Raw genomic sequence first — 19,686 nt, 5'->3', positions numbered from 1 at the left:
TTTCCAGGCCGGGTGCGGTGGCTCACGCCTATAATCCCAGCACTCTAAGGGGCGGACGCGGGAGGATCGCTTGAGCTCAGGAGTTTGAGACCAGCCTCAGCAAGAGTGAGACCCTGTCTCTACTGAAAATAGAAAAATTAGCCAGGTGTGGTGGCACGTGCCTGCAGCCCCAGCTACTCGGGAGGCTGAGGCAGGAGGATCGCCTGAGCCCAGGAGTCGGAGGCTGCAGTGAGCTGTGAAGACACCACTGCACTCCAGCCGGGGCCACAGAGCAAGGCTCTTTCTCAAAAAAAAAAAAAAAAAAAAAAAAAAGAGTTTCCAGACGCTGTGTGCAGAGCACTGAGGCATGACAGGGAGGCAGCGGGTGACAGGAAAGCCCCCGCCCTGTGGGCTGCCCGGAGCCCTAGGACCCCTGAACCTTGCTGCCTCTGCTGACCCCGTGCGGCAGAGAGTCCCCCAGAACCAGCTCAGCCACAGCAACAAGCCACTGCAGGCGGCGGGTGCGGATGTGCTTGGCCCCACATTGGGGCCACCTCGAGTCCCGCAGCTCCGACAGCACCTCCCCACCCCCCCGTTCTCCAGCACTGACGGCGTCTCCCCGGCCCCTACTTAGCACCGTCCACTTGCCAGCCTCAGCCTGGCCCCTTGCAGGGCAGGTGCCTCAGCTCCCCCGGGCCCTGCGGCCCTCGGCTGGTTCTCTCCTGCGCTTGGCTCCACACCCTGCCCACCCTGCCCCGAATCCACTGTTCTTCCCCGACTTCTCGTCCCAGGATGAGACACCTGGGCATCCTGGGCATCTGAACACAGACTGGACTGTGGCCTCCGTCCCCACCCCCACCTCTCACCGCCTGCTGCCTGCTGAGGCCGGGCAGACCCTCGCCGGCATCCACACACCCGGGGAAAGCTCTGGCTGGGACCAGCGTGGCACCCGCCACCCCAGCCCCACACTCCAGCCACGGGACTCAGCCGCTTGGACTGCTGCACCCTGACGGGGGGGCTCTGCAGATGCTCCCACGGCAGGAGGGCGGCCCCTGGCGCCGGCACGGCCCCGGCCCATGCACCCCCCTCGCCCACATCACCGCCTGGACTTGCCCGCCTGTCCGACCAGGACGGAGGCTCCAAGAGGGCCTTGTCCTCGGACGTTTCTCTGGAAGCTTCTCCCCAACGTGCCCCCACCCCGCCTACAACACAAGCCAAACGGATCTAACCCCGCTCGCCCGGCAGACCTGCAACTGCGTCTCCATCTCGTCCCGCTCCTTCTGCACGGACTGGAGATGCCCTTCGAGATCGGCCATCTGCCGGTGGACCGCGGACAGCTCCTTCTGCAGGCGCGCGTGCTCCGACTCCGTGGCCCTCTGCTCCCCGTGCAGCCTCACCAGCTCCTGCCTCAGCCCCTTCACCTCCGCGTCCAGCCCCTTCTTTGCGGCTTTCAGCTCGCTGACCAGCCGGTCTCTGGAGGTGGCATCCCGCCGGTAGGCCTCCACCATCACCTGCCAGGAGACAGAGCCCGGGCACTCAGGGCCGTCTTCCCGGGGCCCGGCCGTGCAACAAGGTACTCGCCACGTATCTACGGCATAACTCCTTTGACTTGAAGACAACATACGTCACCACCACCTCAGAGCCACCCCCATTTCATCCACCCAGTGATGTCAGGTGCCCGCACGGACTCTGCGTGTCACTGGAAGCCGGCCCACCGGCCTCCCGGACATCTCTGTCCTGAGCCAGCTCCTTCTCCCGTTGGCCGCGTCGCTTGGCTTCAGACAGGTCATCCCCCGCCTGTGTCCCAGTGATACGACAGAAACTGCTCACGACACTGCTCTGGGGCTTCCTCTCTCACACCCCGTAGGGCGCTCGACTGCGGCTTTGCGAGGAAGTGGGGGCCACAGTCACCCCTCCAGCAGGAGGCACGAGCCTCCCCGACAAGATCTATGTTCCGTCCCTTGCTGGTGACACTGGGATTTGTTTCAAGCCTGGAATGTGGTGTGAATTTTTCAGGGACATTTTAAATGGCAAACACAACCTGTGTGATAACAACAGTGCGAAACGCACACGGGTGTCCCGACAGGCGTGATGGCAGCTCCACTGCTGAGCTGGGGGTCAGACCCCGCCCTGCCTGGAAGCACAGCCGGACTTGGGGGATTAAAATGGGGGGCGGGCGGGGACCTTAGAACCAGTGAAGTTCCTCGGAAAAATTAAGGGTCTGGCACTGCCTCCTCGGTCAGTTCCTTCTACTGAAGCAATTACCCCGCCCGGGACTTTGCTCACACACTTGCTTCACATGAAGAAACCGACGACACGTTTGTACCTTTTGTTGAATAAACTGCTCCTTCACTTTCTGAGTCTGCTTCCTCAGAGTGACAGTCTCCTGCTGCAGGTGCTCCACCTGCGGGGACGGAAGTGCACAGACGTCACGCGAGGGCTCCGGCAGGGCCACGTCTGCAGCCTGAGCTCTGGGACCCCTCAGCACTGCGAGCAGGACGGAGCGGGCAAGGAGGGCGGGCAGGGCCGAGGCGGGGACACTCAGCACGGGGACGGCAGGGCTCTCCTGGGACCCGCCAGGTAGGGGACACCTTCAGCTCACAGGCCGCAGTGCTGCAGCCCCTCGGCTCTGCTCGTGGAGCACAGCAGCAGCCACGGACAGTCAGTAAATAAACTCGATTCCCTGCGTCCAATAAACATTACGATGCTCGGCGGTGCGCTGGGCCCCAGGCTGCGTGTGCCAAGCCCGGGCTGGGGTCCCGGCCTCTGTCACCGGCCGTGTGCTCTCTGGTGCCGCAAGAAATGCAGAGCCCCCAGCCCGGCCAGACCGACCGAGTCGGAATCCGTCGTGGAAACCCCAGGGGACCCAGGAACACGTGACGACTGTGAAACGCTACTCTGCCTCAGCAAAGAACGCTGAAGAAGCCGGGTGAGGCCCGGTGTGGAGGTGCCTGTAGTCCCAGCTACTCGGGAGGCTGAGGCGGGAGGACGCTTGAGCCCGGGAGTTGGAGGCTGCGGTGAGCTGGGAATGCACCACTGCGCTCCAGCCTGGGCTGGAGCGAGGCCGTCTCGAATTAAGACAAAAAAAGCAACCAGGTGACAAACACACCAAGGCCCTGGGCGTGTTTCCACTGGTCCACACCGTGTGACGGAGATGCCACCACGCGCCATGTCACGTGGGGAGGCCCTGTGAGATCACGTTTACGTGCGGCTTCCAGTGCACGCACGTCCCTACAAACGGGCAGGAGCTTGTTCGTGGCCACGGTTTTCCTCCTCTCCGACAGGAACACACTCCATGCAAGTCCTAGTCACCACTTGGGTATGGCCCGGAAATGCGCCACTTTCCCCAACGCTCTGGAGTGGCTCCTTCGGGAACCCTTCCGAGAAGGATCACAGCACTGCTTTGCTTCGCACGTGTCATTCGTCCCCTCCCACAGGTCCCCATCGCCTGCCCCTGGTCCCACAGCAGCTCCAGGTGGGGGCAGAGGCTTGGAACCAGGCAAAGGGGGCGCCACGGTCAGACAAGCCTCCAGCCCCCCGGGGACAGGTTGCTTCCAGACGCCTCGCACACCCCGCGAGCGAGGCTGGTGCGGCGGCCGGCACCGAGGCTGGGACGGGGCCAGTCTGTTTCCCAGCCGGGCTGACTCTGGCTCCCCAGTCAAGAGAACAGCACCCAAAGTCCGAGAAGCAGCTTCCTGGTGAGACGGGACCACCACCCCACCCCCACCACCTCCATCTGCTTTGGGGCAAACAGGCTCGATCCAGGGTAAACCCAGATCAGGTAACTGCCAGCGCCTTGGTTAGTAACAGTGCAGGTGGAATTCCAATGTGACAAATAATGTCTGGTACCACCAAAGGCCTCTTTCAGAGTTTTCCCAATGTCAGCCGATGTTCCTCTTACTGAGCAAACAGTACATTAAAATTCAGATTCAACAACAGCATTCTGACAATTGCTCTTGATTAACTCCCCAGCACGGTAGCCGTGACTCGCCGCAGCGCAGGGAGCCTGGAGCGACCTACTGCCGTGGGGACGGGCGGCTCCTCCCACTTGATTTCCCAGAGGGAAGACAGATGCATGATTTCCTCTCGCCCCGGACCTCACAGAGCGGGATTTATTTATTTTTACGGTTATCTTTAGGTTTATAGACTGAGAGGGCACAGTGTAGTTTTGCCACGTGGACGCAGGACACGGTGGTGAGGTCTGGGCTCTCGGTGTGTCCACTCGCCCCAGACCCCTGCCCTGTGTCCCCCGTGTCCCCCGTGTCCCCTGTGTCCATCACCCCACCCTCGTGACCTCGTGTGCACGATTCAGCTCCCGCTGCGAGAACACACAGCGTGTGACTTTCTCTTTCCAGGCTGTTCCACTGTAGAGTGGGATTCAAAGACAGCATCATTCCTCGACACGGATGCTGCTTCCTCCACGCCCTCTGGCTTTTCCGCTCTGTCTCTGTTTTTAAGCATGTTTGCCTCCACCAGGGCCACGTCACGCTGTCAGCATGTCAGCGCTCCCCCTCACATGCTCCAGGACCCCGCAGGGAGCTGTCCACAGGCCGGGCCTCGCGGGCTCTGGCCCACCCCACACACCACCTCACGCCACAGCTGCCCTGCGGGAGCCCGTGGAGGCCACACACAGGCACAGGGAAGGGACGGCCAAGTCCCTGCAGCTGCTCCTGACTCTCAGCACCCCGGCCTCAGTGCAGACACTGGTGTTTCCTGGTAGATCACGCAAAAGCCTCACATAAAATTCAGTTTCCCAGGTCTGGGCGTCTCCACTGCCAGCAGCTAGTGCAGGGCCAGAGGCAGAGATGCCGGTGGGATCCCGTCCCCAGCGGAGCTCGGGGCCCTTCCCCAATGGTCACCCACGTCACAAAACAGCACGTCCACACCAAGGACCACACATGCGGCACTCGCTCTCGTGCACGTGATTTCGATTCGTAACAGAGTTAGACTGCGTTACCTGGCAGGTCTTCATGGCCAGTTCGTCTCTCAGCTGCTCTAAAATCCCAGACGTTTCCTCAGTGCCCTCTTCTAGGCGCTTTGCTTCTCTGTCCAGCTCCTCTTTGCTACTCTTGGCCGCCTGCAGGGCCACCTCCAAGGCGATCTTCTCGCTCTGCAGGAAGCGGACGGCGTCCTCCCTGGAGGCTGCCTCCCCCTGCAGCTCCGCCAGCCTGGCCTGCAGCTCGTCGTACTGGGCCTGCAGGTGGCCGAGGGACTGCTCCCTGGCCTGCAGCGTCTCCTGCGTGGCGGTGAGCTGCTTCATCAGGTCCAGCTGCTCCTGCTGCAAAGCCTCCAGCTGCTGGTCTCGCTGGTGCAATGTCAACTTAGCCTGAGAAAGAGACAGTGAGTTCAATATGGCTGCTCTCCATCCCCCTCCGAGAACTTACACTTTTTCCCTGTGCAGGTTTTGAATAATTCTGATGGATACTTTGGAGGGACTTTTTCATGCAAACTGCTGACGCAGAAGAATGCCAACAGCAGCAAACACACGGCCAGGTCTGCAGCAGCAGCAGAGCCTGGTGGGGGACCCCTCACGCGGCTCTGCCCGACACCCACAGGCGCCTGCATGGACGCGCCCCACGCGAGCTGGACCGCGCGGCTGCCCGTGTGCACCCGAGGCCTCGGCGCTGAGGCGGCGGCAGGTACTCGCCTGCTCTAGCTGCTGATCCAGGGACGCCGCCGAGGCAGCCACCCTCTGCAGCCGCTGCCTCTCGTCTTCGAACTCCTCCAGCCGCCTCTGCAGGTCCTCCTCCACCATCGTCTTCGCCTCCTGGATCTGCACAAAGGCCGCCTCCTGATCCAGCATGTCCGCCTGGGCCCGGGAAACAAAGTGTTTTCAAACAAGCAGGCAAATCTGGCTCCCACCAAAGACTGCAAACCTCCCGCTTCACCGGGAAACCTGCCGCCCTGGCCAGGGCCCTCCTGTTCCCGTCGCCGTCCTGTCTGCGGCTCGAGGGGCCAGGGTGGACCCTGTGGCCAGGCCACCTGGGGCTCCACTCCCGGCCAGCCCGGCCCAGTCCTCCCCTCTGCTGACCCACAGGCCTGGCCCGAGAGAGGCAGGCGAACCACCCCGTCTTAAGAACTGGGATCGGCTGGGGAAAGGAAGCCTCCCTGGTGGCTTCTCCCGTGAAGAGGTGGGTGGCCGGTCCCTTCTGGGGTGAGACATGGAACATTCTCTTTAATAAGAGTATCACCTGATACCACCTGGTAAACAAAACACGACGCCAGGGGACCACGGGGCAAATTCAGCATTCCTTACATCTTAACTACATGGGTAAGGCCTAATGTCTAGGCACACTTCTTATGGAAAAAAACATTGTTTTTTTTAGTTTACAACCTAAAACTAATAGCTTAAAACTTTTTCCGCTCCTTTCTACCCAGCCCTTGAAGCATTACAGCTGACAGGACATGCCCGTCATCCACCATCCCCATCAAAAAGGCCCCGGAATCTTCCCCGGGGAGGAGGCCGAGAGATGAGGAGCCCAGCGGTCAAGGGAAGCTGACCCTCACGTGCCCGAGAGCAGCAAACAGTCGGGCACAAAACGCCACCTCACACCTGCCTGGAGGTTTCACACTGTTGCTTCTTCTTTTTCCAACAAGACTATTAAGTAGGTATTATTGTCCCCACTTTTTAAAGAAGGAAACAAGGCTCAGAGAGGTTAAGAAATCGCCCAGGGTCTCACAGCTAAAAAGAGAACAGCTATGTGGATCCAGCCGGAGCTACGTATTTCCCATCCCCTGGAGAGGCTCTCAGCGGGCAGCTGGCAGAACCGCGGCAACTCCACTGGGGGCTGGGGGACCACACAGCAACGCAGGCTGAGAAACCACCACCGCCAGGCTCTGAGACGCTGCCAGTCGCACGGACGTGCTAAGCCCTTTCCTCCCCACCCACCTGGCACCCGCACTGTCCCCGCTGGCAATGCCCAGGCAGGCCCAGGGCAGGGCTCAGGGGAGAAGAGCTCCAAAGTGTGGCCCACTCACAGGTAAGAGATGAGGCATGGATCCCCCAAACCTTCCACAGCTATCGCCGCAGCTGTTCGCAAGCATTAAAGTGTGTGTGTGCATGTGTGTGTAACAAGAAACACACTGTATCTATGTTCATGTGCATGTATGTTTTCTTAACCTCACCAGCATGCCCCCAAACCCAGTGAAGACCAGCCACCGGGCCTCACCTCGATGCTCTGGAGCTGGACGGCGATACGCTCCTTCTCCCTGATGGACCTGTGCTGGGTCTCCGTCAGCTGGTGGGACAGGGACACGTTCTCGAGTTTCAGGTGCTCCAGGAGGCCTGCCTGGGTCATCTGCCCGACCTGCAGAGGAAAAGGCACAAAGTCCAAAGTTGCTCAACTTCAAGCAGGAAATGCAGACCAGCCTGTCCCCAGAGACCCCAGGGTGAGGGTCACCGGCGGGTCCCTCAACGTCTCCCACGTGTCGTCCCACCTCAAACGCAGGCTGTCTGGGCTCTGTGTGCGGCCTGGACATCAGTGGTCACCACACCGAGACTGTGCAGGGTGTGGCTGGACCCACACAAAAGTCCCCATCAGTTGCGGGGCGCGGTGGCACACGCCCACAGCTCCAGCTACTCAGGAGGCTGAGGCGAGAGGATGGCCGGAGCCCAGGAGTTTGAGGCCAGCCTGGGCAACAGGGCAAGACCCTGTCTCTAAAAACAGGTTCCTATCGAAGGGGCATCTCTGAGCCCCACAGCCGAGGAGCCTCATCTGAACTGACAAACCCAGCAGATGCCCCTCCCTCCCTCAGTCTGACGCCAGCACGCACATTCCCAGGAGCGGCATCCACAGCCCAGCCAGGGCCTGACCAGGGCCCCACGGAGGGCTCAGGGCCGACTTCAACCAACCGTCTCCTCTAGAAAACGGAGCCCAGAGCCACGGCCCCAGGGTGGCACAGGTCAGCCCAGGGGACCGAGAACTGAAAAGGACCTGCAAGGGCTCCTGGGGGCTGCACTTGACCTGCTCCCACATCGGGGACCTCACGAGGCCAAGAGGGGCAGACGTGTGGGCTTCAGGGTGGAGACGGAAGCCGCGCAGAGCCAAGAAGACAGCACTGGCTGGGGCTGCTTCAGGACAATGAGGCGAGAGAGACGCTCCCTTCTGAACATTCCTGGGAGCAGAGGGGAAACGCGGGCACAGAGAATGCACCGGAAACCCTGACTGAGGAACACCGAAGCCGGGCTCCAGAGGAATTTGGCAAAAGCAGCTGAAGCCCTCAGACCACCCCTTGCGTTAGACTCTCCCTCTATTTCCGTCGTCCAAACCACATTTCTGACTCTTGCCAGGGCATTTACATACCTGACTGACTTCTTTAAATATTTTAGGGCTGTAGCTTAAAAAGTGAAATAAGTTGTACGATGATTTATTTCCAAGTACAGTGTAAGCAGAACAAATGCTTTTCACTATGGTCCTTTGGCTAAAACACATGTACTATAAACTGCAGAAAACTTCTATTTTGTATATTTGTAAACTCTAGATAAAAAAGGAAAGTTTGGTCGAATTAGTACTTTACATCCTGCACTTCAGAAATAGAGTTTTAACACATCTACAGTATTTCATCTGGAAACAGAGCCTGCTCCTCAGCACCCGGAGTCCCTCTCGCTGGCCGGGGCACAGGGACCCGGGGCACAGGGACCCGGGGCACAGGGACCCGGGGCACAGGGACCCGGCGCACAGGGACCCGGGGCACAGGCACTTCGGCCACTCGCCTGTCCCGCCCGAGCGTCTCCAGCCGCTGACACTCGGCTGCCGGGGGCCGAGGGGCAGGCCAGGAGGTGACTTTGCCCGGGGACCTGGACAGACGCCGCGCCCACACGGCAGCATCAGGGTGGACACGGAGTCTCCACTCAGGAAGTGGACGGGAGAGACAGGAAACGCTCCCTACAGGGCAGTCCCTGCGGGAAACGTGGTCACCGACATCACTGGGAGCCCAGGCAGCCAGAGCCAGGTGACACTGCAGCCAGGAAGAGACACCTGCCACGCCCAGGCCGGAGACTTCGCAGCGGGGCAGGGCCCAGAGTGCAGCAGCTGGCGGAGAGTCGAGAGCCGCAGCGGGTTTGGGGCTGAGCTCGAACTGGGACAGAGCTGCCCTTCGGGGGAGGTAGGAGCCTAGCGAGGGCCAGGGACACGGGACGGCCCCGAGGGGGAGGCAGGAGCCTAGCGAGGGCCAGGGACACGGGACGGCCCAGTGGGGGAGGCAGGAGCCTAGCGAGGGCCAGGGACACGGGACGGCCCCGAGGGGGAGGCAGGAGCCTAGCGAGGGCCAGGGACACGGGACGGCCCCGAGGGGGAGGCAGGAGCCTAGCGAGGGCCAGGGACACGGGACGGCCCCGAGGGGGAGGCAGGAGCCTAGCGAGGGCCAGGGACACGGGACGGCCCCGAGGGGGAGGCAGGAGCCTAGCGAGGGCCAGGGACACGGGACGGCCCCGAGGGGGAGGCAGGAGCCTAGCGAGGACCAGGGACACGGGACGGCCCCGAGGGGGAGGCAGGAGCCTAGCGAGGACCAGGGACACGGGACGGCCCCGAGGGGGAGGCAGGAGCCTAGCGAGGGCCAGGGACACGGGACGGCCCCGAGGGGGAGGCAGGAGTCTAGCGAGGGCCAGGGACACGGGACGGCCCCGAGGGGGAGGCAGGAGCCTAGCGAGGGCCAGGGACACGGGACGGCCCAGCGGGGGAGGCAGGAGCCTAGCGAGGGCCAGGGACACGGGACGGCCCCGAGGGGGAGGCAGGAGCCTAGCGAGGGCCAGGGACACGGGACGGCCCCGAGGGGGAGGCAGGAGCCTAGCGAGGGCCAGGGACACGGGACGGCCCCGAGGGGGAGGCAGGAGCCTAGCGAGGGCCAGGGACACGGGACGGCCCCGAGGGGGAGGCAGGAGCCTAGCGAGGACCAGGGACACGGGACGGCCCCGAGGGGGAGGCAGGAGCCTAGCGAGGACCAGGGACATGGACGGCCCCGAGGGGGAGGCAGGAGCCTAGCGAGGGCCAGGGACACGGGACGGCCCCGAGGGGGAGGCAGGAGCCTAGCGAGGGCCAGGGACACGGGACGGCCCAGTGGGGGAGGCAGGAGCCTAGCGAGGGCCAGGGACACGGGACGGCCCCGAGGGGGAGGCAGGAGCCTAGCGAGGACCAGGGACACGGGACGGCCCCGAGGGGGAGGCAGGAGCCTAGCGAGGGCCAGGGACACGGGACGGCCCCGAGGGGGAGGCAGGAGCCTAGCGAGGGCCAGGGACACGGGACGGCCCCGAGGGGGAGGCAGGAGCCTAGCGAGGACCAGGGACACGGGACGGCCCCGAGGGGGAGGCAGGAGCCTAGCGAGGACCAGGGACATGGACGGCCCCGAGGGGGAGGCAGGAGCCTAGCGAGGGCCAGGGACACGGGACGGCCCCGAGGGGGAGGCAGGAGCCTAGCGAGGGCCAGGGACACGGGACGGCCCCGAGGGGGAGGCAGGAGCCTAGCGAGGGCCAGGGACACGGGACGGCCCAGTGGGGGAGGCAGGAGCCTAGCGAGGACCAGGGACACGGGACGGCCCCGAGGGGGAGGCAGGAGCCTAGCGAGGGCCAGGGACACGGGACGGCCCAGCGGGGGAGGCAGGAGCCTAGCGAGGGCCAGGGACACGGGACGGCCCCGAGGGGGAGGCAGGAGCCTAGCGAGGGCCAGGGACACGGGACGGCCCCGAGGGGGAGGCAGGAGCCTAGCGAGGACCAGGGACACGGGACGGCCCCGAGGGGGAGGCAGGAGCCTAGCGAGGGCCAGGGACATGGACGGCCCAGTGGGGGGGCTTCAGAACCAACAACGCTCAAGCAGAAGCGAGAGACTCTGGTAGAAGGTCCTGGAGGGAGGCTCCTGCCCAGGACGCGGCGTGGGCAGGATTAGTGGTCAGGAGATTAAAAATATATATATCTGGGAAATCTAAAAACAGGAAAATCCTTCTATAATATTATTTGGCATTTTTCAGAGACGAGGTCTCCCTCTGCTGCCCAGGCTGGGGCGCAGCGGCTAATCCCAGGCACAATCACAGGGCACGACAGCCCCTAACTCCCGGTTCCCTCGCCTCGGCCTCCCGGGCTGCTGGGGGTACAGGCGCACGCCACCGTGTCCGGCTACTTTTTTCTAGTTTTAGTAGAGACGGGGTCTCGCTCTCGCTCAGGCTGGTCTCCAACTCCTGAGCTCAAGCGATCCTCCTGCCTCGGCCTCCCAGAGTGCTGGGATGACTGGCCTGAGCCACTGCGCCCAGGGAAAAACCTTTTTAATTTAGGGAAAAGTTACAGTTGCACACAAAGACATGAAGCATGACCTACCAGGCCATGTGCCCATGTCCCCCCGGGAGGGAGTGCCAGGCGCGGTACCTGGATGTGGGCCATCTCGTCCTGCAGCCGGACGCGGGCCTCCTGCGCCAGGGCAAGCTGCTGCTGGTACCACTGCCGGACGTTCTGCAGGGACGAGATTTCCGCCTGGGAAGCCTTCAGCTTGCTGGTCAGCGTCGTGCGTTCCAGCTGCACCTGCTGCAGCTGGCTCTGCAGGGCCGTCATCTGCTGCCGCAGGTCGTGCACTGTGAGGGAGCGGGGACACCCAGCTCAGACTGACGGCCACGCGCGGGGGAGCCCACAGCCCCGCGCGGACGCCCGACACAAAGGGTGTCTCTGCAGAGAGCAGGGAACACAGTCAGGCTGGTTATTCTCAGTAACAACCTGCACGGCCGTGTGAACATGGCACCTGCAGGTGCTGAGCCACTGCTCTGGGGAGCGCACGGTCAGGTCCTGCAGCCTCTGCTCACAACATCTGCATCAACTGACCAGCCCGGAACCTCTGCGTATGTGTGTTTCTGCTTAAGGACAACTTACGTAATACATCATATCGATTCGTTCCTGTTGAACTCACAGCCAACAGGAACGTGAAGCTTCTCTAGGAAATATATCTTCTCCAAAAACACACGTCATAGCCTCCTTGCACTTAACGCCAGCCAGTGGTTGGAGACATTTTAAATAGCAAAATCACCCAAAAAAGCACAGAAATATAAACATGGCACTGAACAGACAAGGAAAAGGACACTGTTCACAGTCTGAGCTGACGCGGGAAGGCGCCTCGGCTACAGACAAGCACTTCAGGCAACTTAAGCTTTTGCCTCTCTGCTCATGTCCGTGAACGACTATTAAAGCTCTGCGAGTTACGATTCCGGGGTGTAAAAAATTTACGTGGCAAATTCACAGTTGTGGAATCTGTGATGCTGAAAATCAACTCTGGGTCCACAAATTGTGAGGGACCCCGAGGCTCCCGTCTTTGAACAGTCTGCTGACGTCCACCAGCCATCGACAAGTGGCATTGGTGCCCCTGCGGCTGGGCTGTGGCCAGGACCAGCAGCCGCCTGAGTGCCGGCTGGTTCTGCTACCCAGCGAGCTCTGCTCAGTGAAGCCTTGCAACCCACAGCCACAGAACTCCACTGGCACTCAGAATGTTCTGGACTTTATGGTTTTTCCTAGGGGACTGGGTGTCATAAAGCTCTCAAAGTCTGAAAAATTAATAGCAATTTTAAAAGTCTACTTTTTGTTTCTTGGCTGGTTCTCTCTTCTAGCATGAGAAGAGAGCCTCTGTGACAGTGTGGCTTGTCACCTTCCTCTGGGCCATCAGATCTGAGACCTCGCCTCACACTGCCTCGCCCTCACGCCGGCTGCACCAAGGCCCTCCTGTCGCTCCGGCGGCCCCGAGCCCCCCGAGAAGAGCCTCATCCAAGCAGCCTTCGAGGGGGTCACTCCACACCCGCTGGGCTCTGATCTTCAGTCGTCCCACCACGCCTTGGCCCCCCCTCCTGTTCGCACCCCTACATGCAGAGCAGGCAGACCGGAACCTTCTCAGTGCCCAGTGGGGTAAGAGCATCAGCTCTGGGAGGCGACTGAGGGCGGAGCACCAAGGGCAGGCAGGTAGCACGGAGAAGGCGAAAGACACATGGCTGAGCCACAGGGGCTGCCCCGGCTCCTGCTGCCCCTCAGGTCGGCCCTACGGGGAGGCGGCTGGGCCAGAACGCTGGACACAACACGGAGAGCTCTAGCAACCAGCAACCTGTGTTCCTTTTAAATATGTTAAGAGAACTGCAGTTCTGTGGAAGAGCAGGCAGCTCTGCACCCCACAACACTGGACTTCTAAGGCGGAATGAGTGGCAGCGATGACCACTACGGTCAAGGGGGCAGAGTCACTTTCTGAGGTCTAATTCATGTCCCTGGACACTCACGCAAAAACGTGCAGAACTCCATGAGGTCAACCGAAAAGTGTATTTCCCTTAGAAAAGCAGACATTGTATGTGTGAATTATAAACTATGCGCCCACAGACACACTGCCGTGGCGACGGACCGGCCCCACCGCCCGCCTTGCTGGGCCGCTGTGCAGGGGCAGGGCAGAGCTGGGCAGGGGCAGAGCCGGGCAAGGGCAGGGGAGGAGCCGGGCAGGGGCAGAGCGGGGCAAGGGCAGGGGAGGAGCCGGGCAGGGGCAGAGCCGGGCAGGGGCAGGGGCAGGGGCAGGGGCGGAGGCGGGCAGGGGCAGGGGCGGAGCCGGGCAGGGCAGGGGCGGAGCCGGGCAGGGGCAGGGGCGGAGCCGCGCAGGGGCAGGGGCGGAGCCGCGCAGGGGCAGGGGCGGAGCCGGGCAGGGGCAGGGGCGGAGCCGCGCAGGGGCAGGGGCGGAGCCGGGCAGGGGCAGGGGCAGGGGCGGAGGCGGGCAGGGGCAGGGGCGGAGCCAGGCAGGGGCAGGGGCAGGGGCGGAGGCGGGCAGGGGCAGGGGCGGAGCCGGGCAGGGGAGGAGCCGGGCAGGGGCAGGGGCGGAGCCGGGCAGGGCAGGGGCAGAGCCGGGCAGGGGCAGGGGCGGAGCCGGGCAGGGGCAGGGGCGGAGCCGGGCAGGGGCAGGGGCGGAGCCGCGCAGGGGCAGGGGCGGAGCTGGGCGGGGCAGGGGCGGAGCCCTCACCTGTGTTGTCCCTGCTGAGGATGTTGCTTTGCATATCTTCCACTTTCGCCATGAGCCGCTGGTACTGCTCCTCTGCTACCTTCAGGTCGTTGTTGGAGGAAGCCAGGCTGGCATTTTTGGCTTCCAGCATGTTCTGCAGGTCAGTCATGGCCTGCTCCAGGTCCCAGCAGGACTGCTTCAAGGTGTCCACCTCCAGGCTGAGGGAGTCCTGGCGCTGCTGGCTGCTGCGGCTGTGCTCCACCTGCACCTGCAGCCTGGTGGTGAGGGCAGCCAGCTGGGCCTGCAGCTCAGCCTTCTCTTTAAGTGCCTGCAAAGACCCCCAAAGCACCACTGACTTTCAGGAAAGTCCAGCATGGTAACAGGACGGCCAAAACACAGCCAGCGAGACGGAGAAAGGTGTCCGACAGGCAGACTTTACGTGACACTCCCGCACCACCCAGCCACTCTCCCAACACCGTCACCCCCAAAGGCGGCGAGTTTCCAGACATGCCCACGAGGCAGGAGGGGACGCGTGCAGAGTCTGCGCCAGCCTTAGGCAGAGCTGCACCAGGCAGGGCAGCATCAGGCAGAGCTGGGAAGGCACCCACTCGCCTGCAAGGATGTGGGAAAACATATGTTTTCAAAAACCAAAAAAGCTCACAAGGGTGCACACTTGCGTGCACAAAGCAAGAACGCCAGACGTGCTGAGGGCTCCCTGAGGTCAACGGCAGTCAGACGCAGGTCGGAGCGGGGGATGCAGAGAGGAAACACCTCCAGGGAAAGGCTGCTGCTACGTCAGAGAGGTTCTGAGGGCTCCAGCCAGGGCCACTGGGCGCAGGCGCTGTCCTCAGTGACCACAGCAGGGCCGTCCCCAGGGTGCAGCAGGGAGGGAGAGGAAGGGCCCCAGGAGCGGCAAAGACCACCACAAGAAGTGAGCAAAGGGCACACGCCCACCCGCCCGTCTGCACGCCGGCGTTGCAAGCGCAGCTGGAGATGTGCATGGGAATCCAGAATCCACACGTCACCCTCAAGACGGACAGCAAAGCCAGCACACGCAGGAACAAGCACCCAGTTACCACCGAGTCAACTGAGCAAGCTTAATGAGAGTTTAGAATAAGGAGAATTGGCACCGGCACAGAGATGCCAGGAAGTACTGCACCAACAGCAATCCACGCAGACCTTGGTCTGGACACAGTAATCCCAGGAGGATACGAAGATAAAGTGAAGTCAAAGCAAGCTCTTAGACTGTCCCAGGGACTGAATGGAATATAGATGAAGCGGAATCGCATCTGATGAGAGAGCTACATTCTCAAGAAGTACGTAAAGTAAAAACCGTATACAACCAAAATTAATCTCCACATCTCTGAAATCTTAGTAGACACAGTTTTATGCATCACACAGTGGTCGGACTGTGTCCAAGGACCATGCTGGACACGAAGCCATTGCACACCCGCAAGGTGTGTCTAGCAAAGCCAGCCCCGGTCCCCCGCCCGCTGCCCTGCAGCACACTCACTGCAAGGACACCTTCTCCGCCGTCAGGCCTGTGAGCCTGCTGTGCATCCTCACGCTCCCACAGGCCAAACGCAGACACCAAATTCCACTGAACCGATGCACTTCAGTCATTGACAGAAAGATAAAAATCTAGGGCTTTGCTATTGATAAAAGCGCATACAGCAAAATGACAAAGGAAAGCTGAAAATTAAGGGATGGAAAATGATTTTTTGGCAAATGCTAACCAGATACAGCAAAATTAATATCAAAAAAGCAGAACCCCACCGCAAAACATACTAAAGAAGTAAAGATGAAAATTTGAACCATACCAGGAAAAGCTGCAATCCACCAAGAGCATTAACTGTCGTGGACTGTGAGGTACCTAACATCTAGGAAATATTCTGGGCAAACCCTGAGGGAGATGGGGGAGAAACTGACCATGCACGACCAGAGCAGGAAGCTCACACACCTCTCTCTGAGGCCGACAGACAGACGAAATAGCTCAAAAACGCAGAGATACGAAAGACTTGGTGGATACGGCTCATTCTTAAAGACGTCTGTAAAACTCTGCACCCAACAAAGGAACTGCACGCTCCTTTCGGAGGCAGGGCACAACAAAACACCAGCCGAATCTCCATTACCTGACTGGCCTCCAATGATAAGGCTTCCAGCTGTCCTTCCAGTCTCATTTTTTCTTTCAGAACCTGCAACATTTCATCCTGAGTCTCAGCAACGGAGCTCTCCATGGACACACTGCAGGACAAAGCGCAGGACCAGGGACATGTGAGTGACGGTGGCTTCGTCACTTTTCTCCACACTCCCGTTTCACACGCCCTTGCTGCTCCCTCCCGTGGCTTTAAAAACTGAGTCGACAGATTTATCTAGAAAGCTCGAGTTTGCATGTGCACTGCCAAGGCACACTGCCAAGTCAGGCATCTTCCCGCGCTGGGCCCTTTGGAAACGAGGGCCCATGTGAGCGCCGCGCGGGTTCCGAGACAGTCTGAGTAAATACCAGAGGATGGGATACGCTAGTGCCACAGACGATTACTGACGCGATCTAATTTCATTTCTTAAAAAGCAACAGAGGCCAGGCGCGGTGGCTCACGCCTGTAATCCTAGCACTCTGGGAGGCCGAGGTGGGCGGATCGTTTGAGCTCAGGAGTTCGAGACCAGCCTGAGCAAGAGCGAGACCCCATCTCTACTAAAAATAGAAAGAAATTATATGGACAGCTAAAAATATATATAGAAAAAGTTAGCCGGGCATGGTGGCGCATGCCTGTAGTCCCAGCTACTCGGGAGGCTGAGACAGGAGGATCACTTGAGCTCAGGAGTTTGAGGTTGCTGTGAGCTAGGCTGACGCCACGGCACTCACTCTAGCCTGGGAAACAGAGTGAGACTCTGTCTCAAAAAAAAAAAAAAAAAGCAACAGAGCTGTGTAGGAATGAAACATTGATGTCAAGGCTAAAGCTGAAATCAGGAATGAGAATCAGGGGGTCAGCTTGCTCTGGTGACGGGGGACGTGGTCCAGACCTGTGTCTGAGACCAGGCCTGCCGCCCGCCCGCCCAGCCTGCAGCTGCCCTACCTGCTGCAGACGCTGTTTCTTCGGCTGTGCACCTCCCCGTTCACCTCCTGCCCTTGGCCTTGGTGCTCGGCCGCTGCGGCCAGGAGCACGTCCTTGATGGAAGGGAACTGGCCCAGAGCGTCCGCAGCCGTCTCCTGGCCGTCGAGCACGTAGGAGGTTTCCGGTGTGCCCGCTGTGTTCCCCAGGACGCCACAGGTCCCTCGGGCGGACAGACTGCTGTGCGATGAGCTGTCACTCTCGTTGCCATCGGCCTCAGACACGCTGTCCCCAGTCAGCGAGGCGTTCTCCAGGCGGTCGTCGGTCTCGGGGGACAGGCTGATCTCGGCCACGACGGACGCGCTGCTTCCGCCCTGCTTCAGGGCCCCCCCGGGAGAGTCGGCGGCCGGAGCGTTTCCACCAGAACTCCCAGCACCTGCACCTTCAGTTCTGTAATCAGCCAGAGACCGAATTTTGCTTGATTTTGAACTTTTTTTCTCCTTGGGATGGGCCAACAGCCCCAAGCTGCCCACCTTGGGCCCACGAGGGACACTGGTGCGCAGGAAGGAATACTCCTTTGTCATAGCCACAGTACTGGCCCTCGGTAGGTGTTCTGGGTTTAACATGAGCTCAGGATCAAGTGTGCTAAAAAGTCTTGCTTTTGTTGCAGGTTGACTGGACTGAGGAGGAAACAAAAGCACAAAAATTATGTTTAAAATTGACAAGCAGCATTCTAAAACCGCCATGCAGAAAGGCTACACCAACTAATGTCCCCTCTGCGGGTAACCAGGGAGCACCCACCGCCCCGCCCCCACCACGCAGGGTGCGGCCAGGCCTCAGGCCGTGGGTCTCGCTGCTTCGGGGTCTCGCTCGGCTGACTGGTCTGACCACTCCCAGGCCGAAAGCGCCCCCTTTAGTGAGTGTGACTTTGAACATGTTGAAACCCAGGTAAGAGCATCATGTCATCATCATACTCCCCTGACAAGACGCCCCTGGCTGTTCTCCTGTTCACTTTCAGATAAACATTAAAAAAATTTTTCTTCCAGTTAAAAAAATGTCCTTTTGAATTAGAACAACCTCAAATTTATAATTACTTAGGGATCAGGGGCTGCTTCCCGTCGATTATTATCTGCTTGTGTGTCTCTCAACAAAGCAGTTATTTCAGCTTCTCCATCTACAGTCTAAGCCCTTTTCGTTGCCATTTTAATTTATCTCTCGGATATTTTACCGTTTTTGTTGTTATTGTAACTGTTATCTTTTCCCATTAATTTTATAACCGATCACGTTAGGATAACTATTAATTTTTCATACTTGTATTTTTTAACTAATTTTCTGAACCCTAGTGAGATCTAATAATTTTTTCCGTTGATTCTTTAGAGTTTTCCACGGTGTTACCAATACCTGCAAATAACGCATCTTTCTCCTTTTCAATGTTCACCTCGCTCACTGCTTTTCCTGACGTTAATTATCAGTCGGCCTGAGACCGGGATGAAGGAAAGCCCCACCGTGTGTCCTCGCTGCCAGAACCACTCGGTCCTGGTCATGCCACAAAACCAGTCCCATCGGGCAGGGCACATGGAGGAGGGTGGGAAACATCACGGAATGACACTGGGGGTGCCCAGAGCAAATGGGCGGGAACAGCCAGAAAAGCGCAGTGAGGGCGGGGCCCCGGCACAGGCACGTCCACTCTCGCTGTGGACGGCGTAAACCTACGATGACTAGACCCAGCCAGGCCCAGAAAAGCAGCAGGCGCGGGTGGCGCGGGATGACCGACCGGCTGTCCAAAGAGACCCAAACCCCGCCTCTCTCTCTAATCCAAAACATTTTGGATGATTGTATTAAATATTTGGTGGGGCGGGTGGTTAGTCAGGAAGTGCCACGACAAGGCAGTGTTGCAACCGGGGGAAAGTCAGACCACGGAATAAGCAATCTGGGCTGACCGACCGGCTGTCCAAAGAGACCCAAACCCCACCTCTCTCTCTAATCCAAAACATTCGAGATGATTATAGTAAATATTTTTTTAAAATCTTAAAAATGTAAGAAAAAAACGCTGAGGAATTTATATTCTTCTGATTTTGAAATTGAAAGAAATAACAAAGATTAAAATTTTTGATGGCAAATATTTAAAGCTGGTATTCAGCAGAAATCATGCCACAGAAGAAGTCAGCGACGTGGCCGTCAGGGACATGGCACTTTCAACCTGCACTGACAAGGGCCACTCTCCTGGGACGCGGCCCCACAGCAGAACGACGGCCAGCGGAAGACGGGCAAAGACTACGGCAAGAAACACAACGGCCAACACGTGAGATGCTCAGTGTCGGGAGACACCCTCTGTCTCACCTGTCAGAGGGACAAAAACTCAAGTTTTGTCATCTCTGAAGCTGCCATGGGTAAGGAAGCAGGCAGCCTCCTACACTGCCAGCCAGAGCACAAGCCGGTCTAGCCTAATGGGAGGGAAATAACTTCTACAATAACAAATAGATAACACCTTCTACTCAATAGTTCATAATTAAGGATTTACCCATGAAAGTTTATCAAGATATACAACATTCATGGCAGTATTGTTTGCAATTTTGAAAATTAGAAAACCACCAAAATGCTGATCCCCGCGGACTGGCTAATTAAACGCTGGTACACACGCACACGCTACCACGCAGGACGGGGGCTCCCGACTGTCTGTGCTGACGGCGGAGAGCTCAGGGTGCAGGTGGTGAAGTCGGAGGCGTGGA

At 59.6% G+C, this 19,686-nt stretch overlaps 1 protein-coding gene across 1 annotated transcript in view; it reads right to left on the bottom strand.

The window, feature by feature from the left end:
- Window positions 1-19,686, bottom strand: part of GOLGA3 (golgin A3) — a 50,792-nt gene that overhangs the window by 16,532 nt on the left and 14,574 nt on the right. The window contains exons 5-13 of the mRNA XM_069497457.1: window positions 16,982-17,637; window positions 16,040-16,151; window positions 13,929-14,235; window positions 11,330-11,532; window positions 7,149-7,286; window positions 5,627-5,788; window positions 4,937-5,305; window positions 2,306-2,383; window positions 1,227-1,490 (exon numbers count right to left, since the gene is read on the bottom strand). Coding sequence (XP_069353558.1) covers window positions 1,227-1,490; window positions 2,306-2,383; window positions 4,937-5,305; window positions 5,627-5,788; window positions 7,149-7,286; window positions 11,330-11,532; window positions 13,929-14,235; window positions 16,040-16,151; window positions 16,982-17,637 — 2,289 coding nt within the window. The remainder of the gene's footprint in view (window positions 1-1,226; window positions 1,491-2,305; window positions 2,384-4,936; window positions 5,306-5,626; window positions 5,789-7,148; window positions 7,287-11,329; window positions 11,533-13,928; window positions 14,236-16,039; window positions 16,152-16,981; window positions 17,638-19,686) is intronic.

This window comes from Eulemur rufifrons, chromosome 21, assembly GCF_041146395.1.
Source record: "Eulemur rufifrons isolate Redbay chromosome 21, OSU_ERuf_1, whole genome shotgun sequence".
NCBI classification, from domain to species: domain Eukaryota; kingdom Metazoa; phylum Chordata; class Mammalia; order Primates; family Lemuridae; genus Eulemur; species Eulemur rufifrons.
Note: the sequence above shows the minus strand (reverse complement) of the source record. Positions and strands in the feature narration are given on the sequence as shown.